The 24,899-nt window shown below is 37.5% G+C and overlaps 4 protein-coding genes across 8 annotated transcripts in view; 2 read left to right on the forward strand and 2 right to left on the reverse strand.

Annotated features, from left to right (window-relative positions):
* LOC141772528 (acidic mammalian chitinase-like) overlaps positions 1-24,899 on the forward strand; it is a 293,197-nt gene that overhangs the window by 266,242 nt on the left and 2,056 nt on the right. The window contains exons 2-9 of the mRNA XM_074643598.1: positions 21,891-21,928; positions 22,100-22,129; positions 22,253-22,454; positions 22,593-22,649; positions 22,740-22,905; positions 23,759-23,883; positions 24,442-24,565; positions 24,700-24,885. Of these exons, the coding sequence (XP_074499699.1) occupies positions 21,904-21,928; positions 22,100-22,129; positions 22,253-22,454; positions 22,593-22,649; positions 22,740-22,905; positions 23,759-23,883; positions 24,442-24,565; positions 24,700-24,885 (915 nt within the window). The 5' untranslated portion in view covers positions 21,891-21,903. The remainder of the gene's footprint in view (positions 1-21,890; positions 21,929-22,099; positions 22,130-22,252; positions 22,455-22,592; positions 22,650-22,739; positions 22,906-23,758; positions 23,884-24,441; positions 24,566-24,699; positions 24,886-24,899) is intronic.
* On the forward strand, positions 33-6,419 carry LOC141772530 (F-box only protein 6-like). The gene is made up of 6 exons (XM_074643600.1): positions 33-703; positions 1,792-2,041; positions 2,163-2,277; positions 2,375-2,470; positions 3,637-3,772; positions 3,869-6,419. Exons 1-6 carry the CDS (start codon positions 596-598, stop codon positions 4,013-4,015), a joined length of 852 nt encoding a protein of 283 aa, XP_074499701.1. The 5' UTR covers positions 33-595; the 3' UTR covers positions 4,016-6,419.
* On the reverse strand, positions 6,293-13,393 carry LOC141772532 (cell division control protein 42 homolog). 5 transcript variants are annotated; one of them, XM_074643607.1, is made up of 6 exons: positions 13,246-13,393; positions 10,764-10,886; positions 10,564-10,636; positions 10,352-10,461; positions 8,536-8,733; positions 6,293-7,700 (listed from the first exon to the last, which is right to left on the reverse strand). In XM_074643607.1, exons 2-6 carry the CDS (start codon positions 10,866-10,868, stop codon positions 7,611-7,613), a joined length of 576 nt encoding a protein of 191 aa, XP_074499708.1. In that variant the 5' UTR covers positions 10,869-10,886; positions 13,246-13,393; the 3' UTR covers positions 6,293-7,610. The 5 variants fall into 5 exon arrangements, with proteins under 5 accessions (XP_074499708.1, XP_074499706.1, XP_074499705.1 ...); XM_074643605.1 differs by having other exon boundaries at positions 6,293-8,367; XM_074643604.1 differs by having other exon boundaries at positions 10,764-10,909.
* Positions 15,989-18,314, reverse strand: LOC141772523 (CMRF35-like molecule 1). Its single transcript, XM_074643579.1, has 4 exons — positions 18,197-18,314; positions 17,738-18,097; positions 16,438-16,492; positions 15,989-16,275 (listed from the first exon to the last, which is right to left on the reverse strand). Exons 1-4 carry the CDS (start codon positions 18,303-18,305, stop codon positions 16,128-16,130), a joined length of 672 nt encoding a protein of 223 aa, XP_074499680.1. The 5' UTR covers positions 18,306-18,314; the 3' UTR covers positions 15,989-16,127.

Below are 24,899 nucleotides of genomic sequence, written 5' to 3' on the forward strand. Positions count from 1 at the left end.
TAAAGGAGGAATTCAAGAGGGTTCGTCATTAATTCTACTCGGCGTACACCGAAACTCACACGGGTAGGCGGAGTCAGCAGCAAATCCGACGTTTTTCAGTATCCCGGTTACCGGTTGGAATACGTGAATAGCCGCTTTTTTAGCGTATCGCTACCTACCACAAAGTGGCTACCATACCTAGCTACCACAGACTGTAAGCTAGCGTTAATTTAGCGGTTAGCTCCGTCTACGTCACTTTACGTCCAGGACGCTCGAGTGTCCCGGGGTCAATAACGAGCGCTCCATTCGTCAGCTGATAGGAATAGTAGCCTAGAATGTCTTCTGGGAATAAGTATGAGACATATGAAGACGCGTAAACCGAAAGTGACTCATTTCAGCAGTCATTTACTAAAGTTAAGGTTATAGGAAACACTGCAGCTGTTTTTAACTCACTTTATATATCAAGTGTCTTAAGCTCGATCCGCACTTCCGTGTTGTGTGATATAAATAACTGTGTCCATATTGGTGATATTGTAGCTCTATAAGACGTTACACACTGGTGTGTCTTTGCTAAGAGGTCGATAGTGATTGAGTTTATGTGTCTGTATTCCCGGGCATGAAGAGGAAAGCTAAGAAAGCTATGGGTTCAACTCACAGCTCTGGTTCAGCCTCAAGTCGGGATGTGTCTTCAGCTGCAGGACCGACAGCCTCTCTCTCACTGGATGTAAGTGAACTAGTACAACTTTGAATTTAGACCATGCAGTCTAAATGTTTCAGACATTATATAGGGTGCACCATTTTATAAGATCAGATATTCCTTTATTAGTCCCTCAGTGGGGAAATGTGCAGTGTACAGCAGCAAAGGGGATAATGCAAAAACAAGATGCATCAGCTAACACAGTAAAAAAAAAAAACTCAACAAAGTGTAACAAAATATGAACCATTTAGATAGAAGGAAGTATAAAAATAGGAGCAGTATATACAGTATTGACAATAAACAGACCATTGACAAAGTTGCACAAGTGGAAAATGATATTACACAGTGAGAATTAAATGAAATTCCACCTGAAAATATCAGGTTATTGTCAGTTTTTTGGTGTGTAAGTGGTCTACTGGGAGCAGTGCTGGTTGTGGACTTGTCAATTACTGAATTGAATTGTCAATTACTGAATTGAATTGTCACCGTCTGTAAAATCATGGATTCCCCCCCTACTGTTTGGCTGTTTGGTTATAAACCTGATTGAATATTTGACTTTATATGAGTTGACATCACATGTTGGTGCATTGTGGGGCTAGACAAGCAAAACAAACAAACAAAATACACACAACTGAACAACGAAATGATGTGTTTTTAACAGCTTTTGTTTAATTCTATAACTTTTAGTTTTAATTGTCTGTGTGCAATACAGAGACACAATGCTGATGTAGGTTAGCGTATAATGTTGTGATTATGTAAGCAGTGGGGGGGCATTGGTCCAAAGTCAGTTGATTTTAACAGATTATGTAGAGTTTGATCTTAATTTCTTTATTTTATTTAACCTTTATTTAACCAGGAGTAAAAACTCATTGGGATTTAAAATTTCTTTTCCACGAGTGTCCTGGCCAAGATAGGCAGCAGCACAGTTACACGGTTGCAGACATAAAACAAACATAACAATTGAAAACGAAGACGAAGAGCAAATTACAGAATCATAAGGTATCAAAAAACATTCATCAACATTCAAAACATCTACAGCCAGATGTGCCTGTTTCCAAATGTAATTTGGTCCTGTGTCCTGTGGAATTAATGTGTCCTGTCTGTTTTTTTTTCAGCTGTTCCCTGTTCCTCTGGAGATCCTGGAGGAGATCTTCCTGAATCTTCCTCCCAAACAGGTGGTTCGGATTTGCCGGTTAGTGTGCCATCAATGGAAAGAAGTGGCTGACAGCGAGTCTCTGTGGAGGGAGAGATGCAGAAGAGAAGGATATCGCCTCCGCGATGCTTCCAAAATACCCAAAGACTGGAGGTTGTTTTACTTCTTGTGCAAGAAGAGAAGAAATCTCCTCAAGAATCCAAGAGGAGAAAGTAAGAAGTAGCCACAGAACTTTACTCAACATGCTGTGGTGTTAAGGCCATTATTCTGCTGCTGAACAACACATTAGCTCCACAAAATAATTGCACAACAACCCTCTTTGTTTTTTTATAGATAAAATGAAGAACTGGCAGATATTGGAGAATGGTGGTGATAGGTGGAAAGTGGAGGAAGTTATGGTGCCACATCCAAATGGGACAGTTAAGAAAACCTTTGTGACCTCTTACGGGTAAGTATTCACCAGCAGTTTTCCAGAACATATGGCAATTTTATGATATGCTACATTTCTGTTATGTAGCAGCTAAAACATCTTCTGTTTTCTGCAGAATGTGCAGGAAGTCGCAGCTGATTGATTTGGAGGCAGAAGGTTACAACCCATCGTTTATGGATCACTTCCAGCCAGACATTAAAATATCTGATTGGTGAGAATGACACACATGAAATACTCTCACAGCTCTAAAGTAATTCCTTTTTTGCAAATTGAGTCAGTCAAACACAATCCAGATGTTGCAGTCAGTTATTTTGCTGTGTTAAAAAAAAACATGCAAGTAACAAAAACAAGTATTAAAAGATTTATGAAAATTACATGTAATACATTTAACCAGTTCCATATTTAAGATTGTCCAAAATCGAACTAAATTAATGTCTAGTGCAGTTGTAGGCAAATAGCGGCCTGTGGTCCAGGCTTCCCTTTGATAGTTTGCATTAAAACTTTTACATTATTTTCATACATCTACTTTAGATAACAATGTAGACACAAGGCTCATGTAAAGGCTCAATAAATATGACCTGGTAACCTGAACATAAGCTATATTCACAGACACTGCTAAACAGCCAGAAAAGTATGCAGTTAAAACAACCAAAGAGCTAATAGAACAATGACCAAGCGTCAGGGAGAAGAAAACATTAAATCTGTCAAAAAAGAAGCCTAAGTTTGTATTATTGTTAAAAATAAAAAATATAGGCCTATCCATAATGCATAATTGTATTAAAAGTCCCTAAAAATAACAGGAAAACTCATCTCTGATGCAACATTCACAGGAAATAATCTGCTAAAAATTCATACAAATTGCTAATTTTACACAAACGTCCTGCAGTTATTTTGTTCAATATTTGGGTTAATTGTACAGTTTATCCGTTGTTCTGTACTGTTAGTGTTATGCATTGAATATAATAGGAAATATCCATAAAATATGTCACTTAGTCAGGGGTCGTCAGTTCACTCAGTGATAGAAAAAGGGTCCTCTAAGGAAAAAGATTGACACAGATTTGTGTCAACAGAACTTTAATTTAAGTATAAATGAAGGAGGCCACTGTTTGTCATGTGTCAGAAAACCTACAGCATCAATTACATCTGCAATATTCCTTTTTTGTACTGAGACAGTATGTGATTTTACACTCAAAATAAGACCGCTTCCTAATCTCATAGTGCAACTGTTAAACTAAAATAAATAAAAAAGAAAACATATAGGAATGTATTTCTACTGTGGCTGTAATTTGGTTCACCAATGAACAATGCTTCCATGGCTGATTCTAATTTTGGACCCCTGATCCATGTGCATACGTGTTTGCATCTGTGTTATATTAGGTATGCACCACGATGGGATTGTGGCAGTAAATATGAGATCCGTGTAGAGTTGCTGAATCTGAGAAAGAATCCTGTCCAGACGTTCGCTCCTGAGACTGTTTACTTTGAGCAGTGGAACGATCAGAAATGGAATCAGGTATGAACATACAAAGCATGAAGCATTCATTAATACGATGCAGAGGAGGTACAAAGCTCAAGGGCAACTCTAGACTTCCTGATGTGTGTTTTTCAGATGACCCACGTATTCCAGAACTACGGACCAGGAGTGAGATACATCCGTTTTATCCACGGAGGAAAAGACACGCAGTTCTGGGCAGGATGGTATGGAATTCGCCTTACCGACAGCTGTGTTGAGATATGTCCAGCGATGGACACATAGCTTTTAGGGATTCATCTAATGCCTGCTTCCTGCCTTTTCCTGAAATTGCAAAATTGCACCCTCTTTTTGGAAATTGTCTTATTTTCATTATATAATCTACAGTCATTTTACATGTTGAAGGAACATTTCTTCAGGCAAAAAGGCTCTGAATACTATGTATGTGCGTCACTTTCGTTATGAAATGTCATTTTCAAAGCACTCCCAAAGCCGCACCTCAAGAAGACATACACGTATTTATAGTAGCATAGTTTGGTGCTATAAGGTTCGTGAGTTAAAGTAGTGCTGTACAGCACAACTGCAAATTTTATTGACATATTTGTCTTAACAAGTGGAACTGAAAATATATTAAAAAAATATATAAATTATTCAAATCTTAGTTTAAAGTAAAATCACTCTAAGAGACCATTTGAAATAGTTAACCGAAATATAATTTATTTTACTTAAAGGTACAGTGTGTAACATCTGGTGGCATCTAGCGGTGAGGTTGCTAATCGCAACCTCTCCCGTGTGCCAGGCGTGTAGAAGAACTACGCTGGTCTAGAGCTGTTGTAAGAGTAGCAGCTCCAGTGTGTACGTGGGAAGTGAGTGGTGAAGCAAGAGAGAGAGAGCGGCGGCAAATGCGTGAAGGAGCAAGTGAGCTAGTGGAGCAGAAGACAGAGTTAGTTCAGCTTTGAGAACATCAAGTGAATGTACAGTGGAAGGTGCAGTTTGTGCGGAAATAAATGCTGCAGCTCCTCAAGATCAACAGAGCTTTCCCGTGTCTTGTTTCCCGGCAGCTGAGTGGAGTGACGGGGGGGTTAACTCCGTAGAAAGTAATCTTATCGATTCCAGCCCAAGCAGGAAAAGTTAACACAGTAGTTTGTCCGTTCTGGGCTACTGTAGAAAAATGATGACCAGCTTAAAGAGGACCTGCTCCCTATGTAGATATAAACGACTCATTCTAAGGTAACGAAAACACAATTCTTATTTTCAGGTGATTATACACTAAAGACTTATTCATATTATATTCCATTTCTGCCAATAGATCCCCCTAAATGTTACACACTGGTTCTTTAAATTTAAATGTTATTACCTTTCATGGCATCTGGTTGATAATTTCTAAAATGAGGATCATGGGTCATTATCCATGTTTCCCAAAGAGCCCGATACACTTATCTCTGCAGTGAGGTAAGTTGTTTCGGTACCAAAGAGTCAATATAGTCCCTGAGAACACAATGCGGTTTGTCAATTTGAAAGCAGCCATGTCACAATTAGTTTTAGTACATCACCTTCCTTATTCAACATTCCTCATTTTTTATGAAAATGTACACTTTAGTCTGAATTAAATCGTTTTATGTTAAGTCATTTTGTACGCCAACTAGTCATGGAAATGTTAGGACAAGATGCAGTAAAGAGTAACAAGGCATCTTTGCAGATTAGGCTCTTTAAAGGGGAACGCCATCCAAGTTATGAATTCCAGTATGTCGTTTCCATGGCTGCAGAAATTTCAGTAAATATTAGTGAACATGAGCTACTCTCTCTCAAAGCCAGAAACCAGAGAAGTAAGTCTCAAACTTGTGATGTCATCGGGTGTAAAGTCTGGAGCTGCTCCTTAGACAATGAATGGGAGGCTGATTTTGTGGACCCACAGAAGGTTTTTCTTTTTTATACCCAAATGAGCTTTATTCTATTGGGGCGTTGTCCGTTGTGAAACATAAAATGTTCCCATATACTCAGATCATCCCCCTGGGTGCTCTCAGTGTCATCTAGAACCTCTCTCCCAATTCATCATCTATGAAGCAGCTCCACACGTTATACCCAATGACATCCCAAATTGGAGTTTTAGCACTCCAGTTTTTGGATTGATGGAGAGTTGTTCATGTTTACTAATATTTTTTGGACTGTCTTAGACCATAGGAATAACATTTATGAATTTTGAAAATGGACGTAGTTCCCCTTTAAGTGAACTATTTGGCTCTGATGTTTTTTTGCTTCTGTCATATTCAAAGGTGGAGTGATAACGTAATGTTATATGAAGGCTACATGTCAAGAAAAAAAAAAAGTAAAAAAGCTGATCTCTTAGATCAGAAGGTATTCTGTCTATAAATATTGTATAACATTGAAGCACTACTAAGAAAAACCAGCCTTAATGGAATTACTAATAATATTCTTTGCACTGCTGTGTACTGTGTAAGTTGTGATGCTGAACATTTGTACTGAATAACTACATTATCTGTGGAAAATGTATAAAAAGTTCATGACATTGTTTATGTAACCATAAAGTCAGACGACAACATGTAGTATTGTAAGTTAGGTTTATTCATAATACTGGTTTATTGTGGTGCTTTATCACAAGCGAGATACAGTACAACTTCGATGTCAAATTGAATAAAAACCAAAGAGTCCAAGAAACTCGTTCTCCCAACATTTTCCTGGTTATTTGGATTTCAGTGTCATCTCAGTCCCTCTTAAATCTCTGCATCAGTAATGCACACGTTGTATTCAGTCAATAAGTTATTAGTGAGTTATTCTCACTATATTTACAAATCAAATTCAAGCCCATCATCCAGGCGTGGTTATAGCAAAAGACAAATGCAAATAGTGCTAGTTCAGTCACTCAGAAATCTTCACAGGGTTTCAAACTAAGTATAGCATGTTGTAAGAACTGTCACAATATGTTACTGACTTCAGCAGCAAGTATGTTCATTTTACAAAATTAGCCTGGGGTTATAGGCTGGAATTCTCCTGCAAAGTCCAACTTTTTGACAAGCATTCAGGACACTCATCACCTTCTTGTGAACTCGCTTCTGTCACAGAAAGTAAACAGGGAAATTGTTGTGCTCCAACTTCTTGCATGTAGTTACTTAAATTGACAATTAAAATGTTACATTTCTTACATTTCTTTGTCAGCTTCTTCTGCAGATCTTTACTTTGACAAGTGTCAATTTATCAGGTTATGTTTCGGCAAACTAGAACTACGACGGAGCATAGCCTAGAAATGTCATTTTACGTCAAATATTTCTTAGATCCGGCTGGAGGCTATGTTGACGTTGAACATGAAATTATGTCAAAAATAAGTAAAATACAGCAACTTTTTCTGAACACTTTGAGAAATGTATCATTCTTAACAAAATGTTGGGAAAACCAGGGTTGAACATATAGTATAAATGATAAACTTGAAAAGTAAAAAACAGATGTACTTCGACATAATTGGAGCAGCTCGCTAAGCAAACATTATCAGCTTGTTTGTGTTTTTTACAGGGCTGTCAATAAAACAGTTCTATTAAAATACCATTTCATAGTCTGCACTCCAAACATAATGTGGTCAAACTGACATGTTATTTAATAATGTCACCTAAACTTTGTTGATATATCGTTAAGTGTTCACATCATTGTAAGACCATTTCAATGGCATCAAATCATCACAAACGGCATCAAATGTTACTCAATCTTAATATTATGTTTTAACACATTGCGTATGTATTTAGGTCAAGTCAGTCAGAAGGCAAATATTTCACAATATTTTAACTCACGTTGGAATGTGCTTGTGCAACAAACCTCTTCGGTACTGTTAACCTACATTTGGAAACTGGTGTGGAGAGGGCTGCGGCGAGCCTTAGAGCAGAACACATTTACGCCTTTTCTTAGGTTCAGGGGGCTCCAGGGCAGCCAGTATTGCCTCATCAAACACATTCTTTAATCCTTTCTGTGGAAATAAAATATTAATATTCAAAAACAGGGCTGTGTGTTCCAAATACAAATAAGCATCTTCATGGAACTAATTGCAAAAGAAGGCTGGGTAGAAATGGAGCAGGGCGATCAATTTTCCTTTATTCAAATAACATTATACAACACTCCTTCATGATCAAGTTGTCTGAGTAAAGACAAAAGCTTATGGAAAATGTTTGATGCTGCAGTAGAAAAAAAAAAAGGTTATTACTGTCTAAGACAGATGGTGGCATAAATGATTTTGTAGGGTACAACTGATACTGAGTAACACAAACAAACGCAGTCATGTCAGTTTCACAGACTTGCACACGCGGTGCCGACAGAAAGAAAAACTTAAGATTGGCACTCTTGTTATATCAGGCAGCGTGGATAATTGTGATTAGGCCAAGTTGAAAAGAAAGCATGCATGAACAGAAGGGGGGAGAGAAAAAAAAGTTAATGGGCACAAAGTTTTAAAGTTTAAAAGAGCGTTTGTGGTTATTTTAGTGACAGACATCTCTTTACAATGAGTAAGCAGCAGACGATCGAGAGGCAAAGCAAGATGCGAGAAGACATCAGAACAAACAGCATTTTCTCTTTCTTTGAGTTTCAGGGGGCTCTAAAGCGGCGAGGATAGCCTCGTCAAATACGTTCTTCAGTCCCCGCTACAGAAAGAGGAAAAGAAGGGAGAGAGACAGGCACACGACACAGAGTTAGATGGAGTTTTAGCCGACTGCTGTTAGCAAAAGACAAGGCGACGTATTTCCACCCTCGTTAGGAAAACGGACATTCAAGCACATGCCTTAAGCTTATTGTTTAAAGGGAGGTCTTACCTGTGTTAGGGCTGAGCACTCGACGTATTTGACTGCCTTAAGGTCACGGGCCAGCTTTTCTGCTGTCTCGGGGGTGATTGGCTTCTGTTTGTTCTTGGCTAGCTTCTCCACTGTGGAGGGGTCATCACGCAGGTCGATCTGGGTGCCGACCAACAGGAACGGGGTCTTGGGACAGTGGTGAGTTATTTCAGGAACCCACTAAAGAAAAAAAAACAGACAAAACGCTCGTCACCAAAAGGCAGATTACACTTGTTTAAATAATGATGCTACATGTAGGATATTACGTATAAAAATGCTATGAACTCAACTCTGAGGACTATAATCGTTCTAAAAAAGTTAGGAGATATTGGCAGATAAGGTGACAAGGAGGAGGTGGGGTTACTGTTTTTTGGATGGAGTAAAAAAGGAATTACATTGCACACAAAATTACATTAATATAACCTTTGTTGTCATGGTGCCAAACTTCTTAAGGGAAGGAACAACTTTACATACTGTATATAATGCCCTTGTTAAGCACTTTGTTACTTATGTCTCTGAAAAGCGCTATATAAATACATTCTACTTACTTACTATATGTGTATACTGTATGTCTGCACTTGTATTATTATTATTTTGTTTCATTTATTTCTTTATAGATTTCTGTTATGCTATGTAATTTTGTCACAAAAACATTAGGGCTGTCCTCGACCAAATAAATTCTTAGTTGATTTATTCGACAGATCTGTGAAACTGAGTTTCTCCACAAAGAATCACACAAAAGCACCACTTTAAATATTGTGCTTACCAGAGATATGCTCATAAGTTTCTTGGAAATAAGTCATTCAGCATGAAAAATGCATAAATAACGACTAATGAACTAAAGAAATCTTAGTCGACCAAGACCAAAACGACTGATTAGTCGACTAAGAGAGGGCAGCCCTAAAAAAAAGACATATTTAAAAACATTTCTAACCACCATGATGACCAGAACTTCCTATGATTAGAGACTTCCTATGACTAGAGACTTCCTATGACTAGAGACTTCCTATGACTAGAGACTTCCTATGACTAGAGGGCCATTAAGAAAACAGGATCCCCAGTTATCCAGATATATCTGAAATGCCTCAGGAAATATATTCTGAATATTGCAAATCAGCATGCACGATTGAGTATTCATAAACTTAACATTCATATTTTGTTTTACAAATTTAAACAGTATCACAAGACTACAGTCTAATAGTTTGTTGTTAAGGTTACTGTTTTTTTTTTTTTTTTTTATAAATACCGCCTACTTTACACTTTTATTTATACCATTATCTGTGATCATAGGATCCTGTGTGATTCACAGTAAAAAAAAAATACCTTCCAGTGTTTTATGACAGAGGCAGCAAGGAGGAGAAATACTGAACAGCACAATGTGTTGCATTTAAAGTCAACATCCCCTAAGAAAATTAACTTTTGGTATTTTGTCTGCTTAAATCAAGTGCATCAGATGAACCATTACCATTACATACAGTTGGTGTATTTTAAAACTTCTCTTACCTTCTGCTTGATTCAGTTTCTGTCTGTTTCAGTAGTTTGATAACAAATAAATAAAAATCCATAATTGTTATTTTAAACAGTAAGTTGTTTCTCCGTTTATAATCTCGATCTACATACCTTAACTCCTTGCTATATACTACTTTACGATTTTCCAATCACTTCGTAACATAGAGCAGAGTGCTATTATATGGAGTATGCCGTGAAAGCGGTTTAATTTCAGATATTTGGAAAGAGGATGTTATTAGATTTGCAGGTGAGCAACCCCGCTATATTTAGATAAACCCTCTGTACTCACCTTTTCTTTGACATTCTCAAACGAAGAAGGGGAAACAACTGAGAAACAGACTAAGAAGACATCCGTCTGTGGGTAGCTTAGTGGTCGTAACCTGTCATAGTCCTCCTGACCTAGAACAGGGACCACACCACAAATTAGCTGTGGACTATAACAACTGTACTTAATTCAACTAGGAATTTAATTGAAAAGAGTAAAAAAAAAAAAAATCTTACCTGCTGTATCAAATAAGCCAAGGGTGTATGGTTCACCCCCAATCATTACAGTTACTGCATAGTTGTCAAAAACCTGTGATAGAAGAATGAATGGCATGTTATAATCCGTTCAAGAAGTATGTTTTACTTTAATAAACAACATGTGTCTGTCTGTCTGTCAGCATGCACCTGACTGTGAAACACACACCAAACTTACTTACTGTTGGGACATATTCAGAGGGGAATTTGTTGGTGGTGTATGAAATCAACAGGCAGGTTTTTCCCACTGCTCCATCACCCACCACCACACATTTGATAGTCTGCATCGCTGTGTTTTCTGATTCCTGCTGGCGATACAGTTAGTTAGCTGCTGAGAGAGAGGTGATAACTCGTTAGGATATTTATATATTACTATAATCGTTCTAAAAAAGTTAGGAGATATTGGTAGATAAGGTGACGGGGAGGAAGGTGGGGTTACCGGTTTTTGGATGGAGTTAAAAAGGAAGGAGGATTGTTTTACATTAATATAACCTTTGTTGTCATGGTGCCAAACTTCTTAAGGGAAGGAACAACTTTACATACTGTATATAATGCCCTTGTTAAGCACTTTGTTACTTATGTCTCTGAAAAGCGCTATATAAATACATTCTACTTACTTACTATATGTGTATACTGTATGTCTGCACTTGTATTATTATTATTTTGTTTCATTTATTTCTTTATAGATTTCTGTTATGCTATGTAATTTTGTCACAAAAACATTAGGGCTGTCCTCGACCAAATAAATTCTTAGTTTGTTTATTAGTTGATTTAATCGACAGATCTTTGAAACTGAGTTTCTCCACAAAGAATCACACAAAAGCACCACTTTACATCTTGTGATTACCAGAGATGTGCTCATAGGTTTCTTGGAAATAAGTCATTCAGCATGAAAAATGCATAAATAACGACTAATGAACTAAAGAAATCTCAGTCGACCAAGACCAAAACGACTGATTAGTCGACTAAGAGAGGGCGGCCCTAAAAAAAAGACATATTTAAAAACATTTCTAACCACCATGATGACCAGAACTTCCTATGACTAGAGACTTCCTATGACTAGAGGGCCATTAAGAAAACAGGATCCCCAGTTATCCAGATATATCTGAAATGCCTCAGGAAATATATTCTGAATATTGCAAATCAGCATGCACGATTGAGTATTCATAAACTTAACATTCATGTTTTGTTTTACAAATCTAAACATTATCACAAGACTACAATCTAATAGTTTGTTGTTAAGGTTGCCGTTTTGTTTTTGTTGGAAAAAACAAAAATTAGGGCTGTCCTCGACCAAATAAATTCTTAGTTGACTTTGTTTATTAGTTGATTTAATCTACAGATCTGTGAAACTTGAGTTTCTCCACAAAGAATCACTCAAAAGCACCACTTTAAATCTTGTGATTACCAGAGATGTGCTCAGAAGTTTCTTGGCAATAAGTCATTCAGCGAATCGAATGGGAGATACAGGGTTCCACGATTTAATAAGGTTAGACTGAAGCACTCTTTTTTGCATCAGTCAATCCTTAAACTAAATATGGAGCCTAATCCCAGATCAAATGTGTGTTAAAGGGCCCTGAATATTGTCTTCTGTGATTGTAATGTTTAAATGTTTGTATCCTTGTTTATTGTCTTTGTCCTTTCTGTGATGTTGCAAACGGAGCTGCTGTTATGCAAAACAAATTTCAGACCTGTCTGACAATAAAGTATAAAGTATAAAGCATGAAAAATGCATAAATAACGACTAATGGACTACACTGCTTGTATTAACATTTGCCCTGAACTCAATTCAGGTTATCTGTGTGTCTACCCTGATCAACTGCTAATGACAGCTTGGATTAAGCTCAGGTGAACAATATTGCCAAAGCGTCAATTCAATAATAAATAAAATAAAAAAAGGAACAAAATAAAAACAAAAACATACATATATACACATATATACAATTCATTAAGCAAAATACAATATATAGATATTAAAAAAGAACATGCATGTAAATGGAAGAAAACAACAAAAAAGTAGTTCATGTTTGTGTGTCAATAAAACAAACAAATAAATAAAAAAACAATAACAATATATTGCAATATCAAAAGATTAAAAAAAACAACAACCCTGAAGTGGAGGAGTAAATAAAAGGCAGAGTGTGAGTTACATCTATTATGTGTTGTTGTTGTGGTTGTCTCTCAGGCTGTGACATGCACTGACATGATATCTGTGTCTACTCTGATCAACTCCTAAATGACAGCTTGGATTAAACCAGAGGAGGTGTAAAGGGAAAGGTTGTGTCTCATCAGCTAACGTGAGCGAGCAGAGTGTCACACCCATCACCAACACTGTCTGGAGGCTAACGGTAGCTATTGACGTTACTCACTAGCTGCATCACTGGATTACCCTGCTAATTTACTAGTATTTGTAAAATAAAGTGCTGGTGTTAACCGCACAATATGACACTATATCTACTTACACAATAACGATGGTGAAAATGTGTTTCAAGCTCAGCTAACGCAGTGCTAGACAATGCTAGCTAGCTTAGCTAACGTTAGCTCGTAAAACTGGTTGTCTAAAGTCCCAGCTATCAAGACGGAGCGTGGAAACAATGTAAGAACTTGTATTTGTAATAATGTAACTTCAGGCTGAGACAGTGAGGAAATGTTTGCGTTACGTACCAATGTGCCTCCGGATGTCTCGGCTAGCTGACGTTAGCTGTGTATGTCGCCGGGCGTTGGCAACCAGCAGATCAGCAGCAGCTAACAGTCAGAGAGAAGAAGCTGAGATCTCCACACTCACACTGTCAAGCTGCTGAGGATAACACCGGATAGATCACCTTCACAGTAAAACAGAGCTATACAAATGTGGTAATTACATCTACAGTTGCTAGTATTTGAGCTACTTTGTCCCTGTATATAGTTTATATACTTGATTAGTGGTGGAATGTAATTTAAGATAAGATAAGATAAGATAAGATATTGCTTTATTAGACCTGTAGTGGGGAAATGTGCAGTGTACAGCAGCAAAGGGGATAGTGCAAAAAACAAGATGCATCAGCTAACACAGTAAAAAGAGCTAAACAAAGTGTCACAAAATATGAACCATTAAAGTATTGACAATAAACAGACTTTTAACAAAATTGCACAAGTGGAAAATGATAATGCACAGAGAGAATGAAATGAAATTCCACCTGAACATTTTGCACAGTATGAATTACACCTGAGTAGTAATAATGATAATGACATATATCACTGTATAATGACTGTGCAATATTGCACAGTATAGTGCAGTTATTGTCAGTTTTTGGTGTGTAAGTGTAAGTGGACTACCCACTGCAGTTTTAAGTCAAGCCAATTTGATTTATTTAGCCCAATATCAGGATAGAAAACAACATTTGTTAGACTACTAGTTACTTTGCATATTCAGATTATGAATACAAAATTGGCTATAAATCAACTAATAAATGGTGATGCAGTATTATGGATTAAGATACCTGGAAGTATATACAGTAGTTGAAATTAGCTCCACATTACCAGCTGCAACATTAGTGATGCTTACATTAATGCATCACTAATTATAATCTGGTGATATTATAAGTATTATTCTGAAATGAGCCATTCTGCACAATGAGTACTTTTACTCTTGGTAGGCTACTTAGGCTATAGATTTTGATGCTAACAATCATGTATTTCAACTAAAGCAAGGTTTTTAATGCATGATTTGTTTGCAACAGAGTACTTTTACACTGTGGTTTAGCTTCTTCCAACACTGTTCATTCATGCAAGTCTTCACTTGTCTCCCATGTGCTTTTACTTTGAAAGCTCCCTGTCTCTGGTTATGGTCACTGTCTTGACGCGAGTTCATGCCAGAGGTTCCTGCAGCAGAAGTGGTGACATCACCTCCTAAATCTCTCACACCTTGCATCCTTACCTGAATCTGAGCTCACCTCTTCCACCCTACATATACAGGGAGGCCATTCTGTATCTTTACAAGAAGACCGATACATTTAGATTTGACAGAGCTAGATATGACAAATTAACTGATTTGAGTATCAAACACTTTCTTTGTATTTAGAGTGTTCTGTATAAATATACATTATATTTATACATAAATATAATGCATAAATATTATTTATATTTATACATAAATATAATGCATAAATACAAAGAACATGTATTTCTGCATTATATAAATACATGTTCTTTGTATTTATGCATTATATTTATGTATTTAGCTGAGCTGGTCAATACATACAGAAAAATATGAAACCCTGTAGAATACAATTGAAATGAAAACATTACTAAAATGCTCTTTTGTTGTTTATGTTGACTCAATCCTGTGATGTGTTTTGAAGGCACAGCTACTTTGCTGTAGGCCTTTTGGTGGAAGACATTTTTACATGTCACAGCAGCAAATGCACAGGTGCAACTAATAAAATTAATGACGGCTGAATTGCATAAAGCTGCTTCAGTGAGCCGTTGTTAATGTTATTAGTAACACCTGTGCTTTTCCTGCTATGGAAAGTCAAACAAATCTGCAGTGAAATAGACCTCAAAGGTGTTTTCTGATGTTTTATCCACCCTCTTTTACATGCATGAGGGTGACAGAATATAAACAAAACCAACATATAATGCAATCAAATACCACAGACTAAATACTTCAGTGCCTCTCTGAAGCACATGTTTCACAAAAATAGGATTTAATGCAGGGTTGTTGCATTAAATTGTACAGGCCAACATCATGCAGCTACAACCAGCAGGGTAATGAAATCTGCTTTGCAGGGATCACAAATCACCACTGCATCTTCTAGAGAATATATGTCACCTTTTTCTGGAGAATTTTAATATAATTTAGCTTTGATTTGTGACGGCCCTTCCTCTGCGTGGTGGTGGCTGCAGACACCCCCCCCCAGATTGTAACTGGAAGCCACCAGTTTGCATAAAGAGAGAAACACTCCATCTCAGCTGTAGGTATCCTGTAAGACTTTCTAAGGAAGTCTAATCTGGGACCCTTTCTTAAATTGACAAAAAACATACATACAGTAGGAGATCACTGCCATTCAACTTTATTATTTGTCGACATTTGTGTTTTAAAAGCAGGTCTTCACAAGAGTTGGGCCTTCATTTATGCGTGACAGGATTTTCATTCTGCATGGCTTTCAGGTCTTTGGAGTACACCACTGACAGATATTATAAAACCGCTATAGAAACTGGTGGTTAAACGTAAAAAGAATATCTATGACGGTCCATATAAGATCTGCAAATAAATTAGATGAAAGCCAAGCCTCACTTCTCCAGACTTGAAAATTTATAATAAGATGATTGGATATTCAAAAGTGGGGCCCAAAGTTATCTCAGGCCGTGGCACCGAAATTAATTAGGTTTTAATCATTTAGATACTAAGAAAAAGGAAGCCGAAAGCCACTTTTTCACTTGGTTTATTTCTCAGTTTAATTCACACACATGACAGACTGACTCTGCACTGGAAGAATCCTTTTGTGGCCTCATATGAACGAGTTTATAATTCGTCCATGATTTCAAATTGTGGTGTTGCCTGACATTCAATCATAGATGTTTGAGTTTTGATATTGACATTGTTGTTCCAGCCGCGTTTTCCTCGCCACCTTTATCCTCCACACGGCGATGTGTGTCGATACCAAACAACACAACATTAAAATAAAGAGGATCCAACGCAGAGTCGCCCACCAACTAACAAACCAAAAAAAAAAAAAAAAGGGGGATTAGAGTAAGTTTTTGTTTGTGGCATATCATTTCATACGTTTATTTATTGAATTATATTAACTGTTTTATCAATATTTCACTGAATGACAATATGGAAATTGCAGTATTGTCCCTGTAGACTCTTCTCACCTTATTTCATCTTGTTGTGATGGACTGACTGTTGTGCTGGCGGTTGTTGTTATCACTGTGGAAAAGAACACAAATGAAAAGTCAGAAAGTCAACAGATGACATTTACTGACTGAACAATGTCTCCTAGAAGTTACATTAATATACTACTAACCATCATATATGGGCCCAATATTCCTTGACTAAATATCATATGTTGGCCTGCCATATCATGTTACATGAGAACATGAAATTAAGCTGTTTGCACATTTTAATGATGTTATAAAATGATTCTATGTTTTTTTGTAAATTATGTAATTAAGGTCCCAAACCTTCTGTCCCATTGAGTGACAAGAAAAACCTGCTGTTATAAGAATTTATTTTGTCTGGGGTTTTTATTGGAATTTATTTGTATGATGCTCTTAAAGCAGCGATTGGCAAGATTCGAGCAAATATTATTAAAAATAGTTATTTTTATAAAACGGTCACTATATCCATGTGCCTCTGTGTCCTCCGGTGCTCCAAATGGCATCTGCAGGATTTCACAGACCGGAGGAAAACAACCAATCAGAGCCGAGCTGGAGCCTTGCCGTCTCTGAGCAGCTGTCAATCACTCGCAAACTCTGATCAAATGGTCAAACTAGGCAGCGCCGATCAAATATGAATCAATATTCTGTTACTGTAATGCCTATTTCTCACCTCAAATGTTTTCAGAAACATCTTGTAGTGTACTGTTTAGCTGTAAAATGAGAAAATTCGTGACCCTGACAGCCATGTTGAGATCAGTTGAGGAAATACCAAGCACTGCCCACCAGCCAGAGCAAACTTTCTTTAGTATTTAGTTGAGTATGTGCAGAAGTCTAGTTTTCTCCCAGAACACTTGAATTACAATATGCTGAAAGGTTATTATAGGATTTTTTGCCCAGTGATGCCAAAAAATATTCTGCCTACCAATGCTTTAATACTGTTTGAAATTGTTTCACACCCTGTGAAGAAATACGGGTGAAATAATTACTTTTTTTTGGAGTGAAAAATATGTTGTTCTTGAAAACACTCCATGTTAAAGTCCTTCTTGTTAGGAAATTTGGTCCATTATGTGGTAAATTGTCTTTGGCTTTACCACACATCACAAGACAATTCATTGAGGCCAGACATTAAGAGCATAGCAACAACAACAACAACAACAACAACAAAAACACAATTTCAAGGCAAATAACATCATTTTAGTCAAGTTTAGTCGAGTTTACCCTATAAGTTAGAGTCACTTATAAGCTTTTGTCTCTCTGGGTCAGTAAAAACATATTTGAAGTGTCTGAAGCGTACCTGCTTGGGAGACGCGGAGCCTGACACCAGTGAAGATGTTCCTTCCAGGTCTGGCGATGACACACCAGTACATGTCCTTATCACTTTCTCTGAGAGACATCATAGTAACAGTGAAGACTCCTGCCTCCTTATCATCTGCAATGGAGCTTCTGTCACTATGTCGACTCTCGGGTGTTTTCTCCACGATTTTACACAGCTCATATATCGGCCCTTTGCACCAGTACTTTGTGTATTCTCTGAACTGATGGTCGTACTGACAAGGGACCGTCACAGACCCCCCATACGTTCCTGTTACCACGTCTGGAGCCGACAACTGGGCTGAGTCCACTGCATGCTTTGTTAGCCAGAAGAGACAGAGAACTGGAGCTGCAAAAAAACACAAGTTAATTATTAAGTTTCTCTGCTATTACACAGCTAGGGTATTTATTATTATTGTTTTTTTTTTAAAAAGCTGCTTACCATTAAAGAAGCCAAGTAGTTTCCCTGAGGTCTTCATGGTGGGAATGCATGAACAATGTGAAGCAGAAGCAAAGTGTGCAACATTTGGATGCTTCCTCTTATTCCTCATGTGGTTAAGGTTGTGCAATCAGGTGGTTTGTTGAGTTTCAGCAATGTTTATTTCACGTAGGCTTGTGTTTGTATGGTCGTTACTGTGTTGAGATCCTATACAGCACATAAATGTTTCTCCGGTGTATCTTCTTGTCAATCTGTGTGGGATGCTGTAGAGTGACTGGGAACTGTAAGGCCAGTTTATTTACTTAAACAGCAGGTGGCACTAAAGACCAGACTGTCAGAGGAGATAATATGTAGTACAGTATCTATCATCTTGGGATATATAGCCTTTTCTTTTGTGTGTTTTAGAAAGGAAGAAGATGAAGTAAGATGACATGAAGAAAATCAATAAGAATGTTGCAGGGTTTTCATTTTTTTCACAATCATGCATTACAGCAGTCTTCCTATTGCTGAACAGACAATTTCTTGAGAAAGCTTCACAAAGCTGAGAGTTGTTTTGTCATCGTGGGAACCGTACTGGTTAAAATGTTAACATGTTTTTTCATCATTTGTTGTACTTTTTGTTGATACTGACTGCTTACTGAATATCAGTTGTATCTAGCTGGATGCTATCGTGTATCGCACTGAGCTGTTTTTATTTAGATTAGATTCAACAGAGGTAAAGGTTTACTGAAAGTCAATAGGCCTACTGTAGTGCACAGAAAAAGGATATGCACATTTGTATGTATACAGTACATTTATGTGTGTGACAATGTGTTACATGTACTGTAAACAGAAAATTCACTTTTGATCTTTTATGTGAAGTCATCTACGGAGAACAGAAAATCCTATGCCAAAAATAAGTAAAGCAAAAAAACAACTACTTGTACCTCCTCACAGTACGTAACACCATGTGATAGATATTTATAGTTTTGCACATGATGGCTCAAACAATGAAAGAATGTTTAGAAGTTGTGAAGAGGACGACAGTTTCACTGAGAATCAACTCATTAGTTTTGATCAGCAAGACATGTACAAGTGGTTGTTGTGCACATTGTAGACAGTTGTACTCTTTTGCACACAATGCAATTTGCTTGAATGAATGAGAATCAAATCTGTTGTGAACAACAAAAATTGTTCAGAGATTTGAAGTTATTGTTTTGAAAAAATAATTTTCATTCGAGAGTTGAGCCAAAGTGAATGAGAAAAACTGTAAAATGGTTTCAGTCCAAATTGAATTGGCCTTGCCAAAAAAAGGTCATAAAAACATGTAGATGTTGCAATAAGGACAATATTTATATAACAACTACCACAAGGCGAGAAGCATTATCGTTGTGTAATCTGAGCTGATTGTGTCAGAGAGCAGAGATTACAACACAGTTCACATTCATGTCACCTGTTTTCCAAACCGGATAATACTGAACTTCATGAATCATATTTTACATAAAACATTACTTTTTACTAATCTGGGAAATTTACAGTATATTTATATTTTTTTTACTAATTTATAGCAACATAGATGAACAGATTCAGTTGAGTTTAGGAGGAAGCTGAATTGACGCTTAAGTGTCCTTTTAAGGTCAACCCACGTAGGAAAAAACAGAACTGTGCTGGTGACACATGCACGGGTGCTGAGTAAGTAAGCAGCATGAAGGTTACAACAACCGCAGGCACAAATCTGTTTTGGAAAACCTCCTGCATAACTACGGCTTATTTAACCTATAAAAACCTATTCAAAGGATAATTTTTGAAACATATACTAAAAAATAGCTAGGGCTGTCATTCGATTCAAATATTAAATGACCATTTATCGCAAATTAATTGGTTTTATCTGTTCAAAATGTACCTTAAAGGGAGATTTGTCAAGTATTTAATACTCGTATCAACATGTGACTGGACAAATATGCTGCTTTGTGCAAATGTATGTATATATTTATTATTGGAAATCAATTAACAACATAAAACAATGACAAATATTGTCCAGAAACCCTCACAGGTACTGCATTTAGCATAAAAATATGCTCAAATCGTAACATGGCAAACACAAGCCCAACAGGCAACAACAGCTGTCAGTGTGTCAGTGTGCTGACTTGACTATGACTTGCCCAAAACTGGATGTGATTATCATAAAGTGGGCATGTCTGTAAAGGGGAGACTCGTGGGTACCCATAGAACCCATTTTCATTCACATATCTTGAGGTCAGAGGTCAAGGGACCCTTTTGAAAATGGCCATGCCAGTTTTTCCTCGCCTAAATTGTATCGTAAGTTTGGAGCGTTATTTAACCTCCTTTGCGACATCTAGTATGACATGGTTGGTACCAATGGACTCCTGAGGTTTTATAGTTTTTTTTGTAGTTTCATATGATGCCAGTATCTTCACTCTAAAACTGAGCCTGCTACAACCTAAAAAAAAGTTGGGTTAACGCGTTAAAAAAATGAGTGGTGTTAAAACAAATTTGCGTTACTATCGCGTTAACTTTGACAAAAATAAAGCCCCAGTTATTATGAAACTCATTTTAAGTTTGTGAATATTGAACTTGCTATTTGATGAGGTCACAGTGTTAACAGTCTTTTCTTTTAGTTGAGCAGATGTATAATTTAAGTACATTTATGACATGTGACAGATTGATTTGCACCTTGGGGGGGAAAAATCGAAACTTTCCTGAGATGATGAAATGACCTTGGTTAAAACTTAAATTGGACTGTTTTTCACTTTGAAGTAAGAAAATCAGAGGATAAATGAAACATCCCACTCTCAGTTCCCTCACCATTTGTTTGACGTCTTTTTACATTTTTCAGACACGCCATGAAAAGCAGATAGGTTTGCTAAGGAAAAGCAAATGGCATTACTTCTTGCTCTGCTCTGGTTTTCCGCTGACACCCGCACAGCTTTCTTTCAATATTACATAAGCTGTTAAAGATAAAGAAGGCCGCATTATAATGGAAGAGAAACGATTAGATAAGTTCTCCATTTACTATGTGAATGCTTTTGATTTTAATCCTCTTCATGACATATCACGATCCTCTTTCCAGCACGATTAGAGTCGTCAAACACATTTATCATCACATATCTGCAGTCTGAGTAGTTTTTCAAAGGCAATTTTGCCTCGGCGTTTATGCGAGTTGACTTCTAATTCTTTATGTCACCGCTGAACAGAGACAGTAAATTTACTGCGCGACATGAAAGGCATATTTGATAAGATATCATGGATTCATGCACTGTAGCCAAATTAACAAACATCTGTCTTTCCTCTTGTTGTGCTGTGCATGCATAGACAATCCACTTTAAGCATTTACATGTTTTTTTTTCTCTGATATGAGCTAAGAATATTTATTACACTTTTGGCAGGTCAGGCATAAATGGTAAAATATTACAACAAACTTCTTCTTCTTCTTTTGGTGTTTTTTTTGTAACATTTAAAACATATTTTCTGCATTGTATTTGCTTTGGATTATGCTTGGTTTGGATAAACGAGTCCTTCACACAAGGAGAAAGTATGCCTGGGAGCGTGATAAGTAATCACACATTACTCCTTATTATGTCAGCACATTTGATAATCTTCCCTGAAACAATCTTTTGCAAATAAACACTGATGTTGTTTGAAGTCTGAGAAAACTAGGAGTGTATAAAAGTGAGAGCACCTGCTAGATGACCTCCTTGTACAAGGTAGACATGGGCAAAGTACTGTTTGTGACGGGTAAGTCAGAACTGCTGTATTTTTGAAACATGTTTCTCTTGTATGTGCAGCACATGGTAATTGCTAGTTTCAGGATTTGGATATACAGTATATTAAAACCATTTTTAGAGGGCACTATTTCCAGTAAATATATTTTTGCTCAAAGATAACATGTGACTTTCAATTTTACAGCTCTGGCCCTGCTGCTGCACGCGCAGCTTGGTAAGGCAATCTATGAATAGCTACGGGATGTAGTGTGCATGTTTAATTTCCTTTTTATGGTCAGAAATTGCATTTTGCAATACGTGTTTGGTGTGTAAATAATACATTTCTTTTGAATCAAAGGCTCATCCTTCATACTGTCATGCTACTTCACAAACTGGGCGCAGTACAGGCCACCTCCGACCATATATATGCCCACTGACATCGACCCATGCCTGTGTACCCATCTCCTGTACGCCTTTGCCACCATCAAGAACAATGAGCTGGCCACCTATGAGTGGAACGATGTGGAGCTCTACAGTCAGTTCAACGCCCTGAAGAACAAGTGAGTTGCTGGAAGATGTCTGTTTCCTCTTGAATAAAAGGAATTAACCCCTGCAAGGAACAATAAAATAAAGCAACAGTTAGGAGAGTAGTTTTTTTCAGTTGTCGCTGCAGTGTAAAATATGTGACTCCTTGACAGGAATGGCGAACTGAAGACTCTCCTGTCTGTTGGAGGGTGGAACTTTGGCTCTGCAGGGTGAGATAATCTACAGATATCTGCACACTTGGCACTCTACATAGTGGAGATTGTCTGTTTTAATGCATTTTTTTTTTGTTCCCACATTAGGTTTTCACAAATGGTGTTGAGCTCTGCCAACCGTCAGACCTTCATCAACTCAGTCATTTCATTCCTGAGGAGATATGAGTTCGATGGACTTGACATTGACTGGGAGTATCCAGCCAACAGAGGAGGCTCTTATCAGGACAAGCAGTACTACTCGGTTTTCCTGGAGGTTCGTCATTTTATTGCTCAGTTTCTAGTTGATTTTTTTTTTTAAATTGGTAACACTTAATTTTACAGGTCCGCAAATTTCATAGTAATTAGGTGATAATAAGCAAGTAACCTATTTGAAATTTCTTAGGAATTACTGCCAAATTACCCCAATGTTTACCTCAAAATTTATAGAACGTTACTTTATTATAAACATTATTTAATAATTATATTCCGCTATTTCCCAATAGCTGGTAATTTATTTAATACATTTCCAGGAAAAGAATACAAATTTAATTGTTATGCTTTATTTCCATGTTTGCTGATAAATAAATGATAATTAGCAAATAACTTTATTGAAATTTCTTAGAAAACTCCCTGAATTGTTACATTAGCTACCAGGTTACATTTGTGTAGACAATAAGTCACACAATGGTGAGATTTGTGCCTGATCAGAAGTGTCTTCTATTAGTTTTGGTTTTCCACCTCTGATGAAGAGCAGCGCACAGCCGCTTCTCAAGCCTAAGGGCCCTATTTTAACCATTATATGCTATTTTAGCATCTAATTATTAAACAATGTTTTCTAATCAAGTAATTTTCGCTACATTTTGAGGTAAATATTGGGGTAATTTGGCAGTAATTACAAAGAAATGTATTATTATCACCTAATTACCATGAAATTATGGTAGTGTTACAAAATAATTTCATACCTGATTGCAAATATAACTATTCAAGCTCCAATTTTTTGGGCCAAGCTGAGTGAAATATACGTAAAAGCAAAACAACCTCACAACCAGACCATGTTACAAATCATGGATTGTGAATCCTGGAGTTCAGTTAACACTAAATATTTTATATCTGTTGACATTCAACAGGAGATGAGAGCCGCCTTTGAGAATGAGGCCAAGCAGAGCAACAGGGCTCGTCTGCTGATGTCTGCTGCCCTGTCGGCCGGAAAGGGCACCATTGATTCTGCTTATCAGATTCCCAAGCTTGGCCAGTAAGCACCCAATCTTATCCACAGCAACAAACCGGGTCACAGTTGAATGGAACAACTCTGAATCTCGCCCTTTTAAAGCTGCAGTTGGTAGAAATGGAGCAAATATGATATAATACGGTCACTATATCCTGACAGTAGTGCATGAGACAGGTAATCTGAGAAAAAGCATGTGCCTCTGTGTCCTCCGGTGCTCCTAATGGCATCTGTAAGATTTCACAGACCGGAGGAAAACAACCAATCAGAGCCGAGCTGGAGCCTTGCCGTCTCTGAGCAGCTGTCAATCACTCACAAACTCTGATCAAACGGTTAAACTAGGCAGCGCTGATCATATATCTATATTAAGATCTATATTTTTTAAATTCTGAAAACAGAGCCATGAGGAGGAGCAGAAGTCTAGTTTTCTCTCAGAACACTTGAATTACAATATGCTGAAAGGTTATTATAGAATTTTTGCCCAATGATACCAAAAACTGTCTGCCTACTGCAGTTTTAAGTCTAAATTATCAATGTAAGCTTGTCAGTGTTGCCGTGGTAACCGCCGTGTTTTCCGCACCCCAGGGCCCTGGATATGTTGAACATCATGACATATGACTTCCACGGCTCTTGGGACCCCATCACTGGCGAGTGCAGTCCCCTGTTCAGAGGCCCCGCGGACCAGGGTAGCCTCATCTACTTCAACGTTGTGAGTACTTGAACATCCTCCAGTTTTAATTCACCAAAACTGGGTTTGTGTAAAAGAATACACCTGCTTTATCTGCAAATAACGCATCCAGTAGTTCCACAGCCACGTATATATGTCCAATCCCTTCGTTTCAGGACTATGCCATGAACTACTGGAAGAGCCAGGGAGCCCCAGCCGAGAAGCTGATCGTTGGTTTCCCCACATATGGCAACACATTCACTCTTAGGAGTCCTGCCAACAACGGTGTCGGAGCATCTATCGCTGGTGCTGGAACTCCAGGAAAGTACACACAAGAGGCTGGAGAGCTCGCTTACTTTGAGGTACACTCTCTTAC

The sequence above is a fragment of the Sebastes fasciatus genome, chromosome 8 (assembly GCF_043250625.1).
Source record: "Sebastes fasciatus isolate fSebFas1 chromosome 8, fSebFas1.pri, whole genome shotgun sequence".
Lineage (NCBI taxonomy): Eukaryota > Metazoa > Chordata > Actinopteri > Perciformes > Sebastidae > Sebastes > Sebastes fasciatus.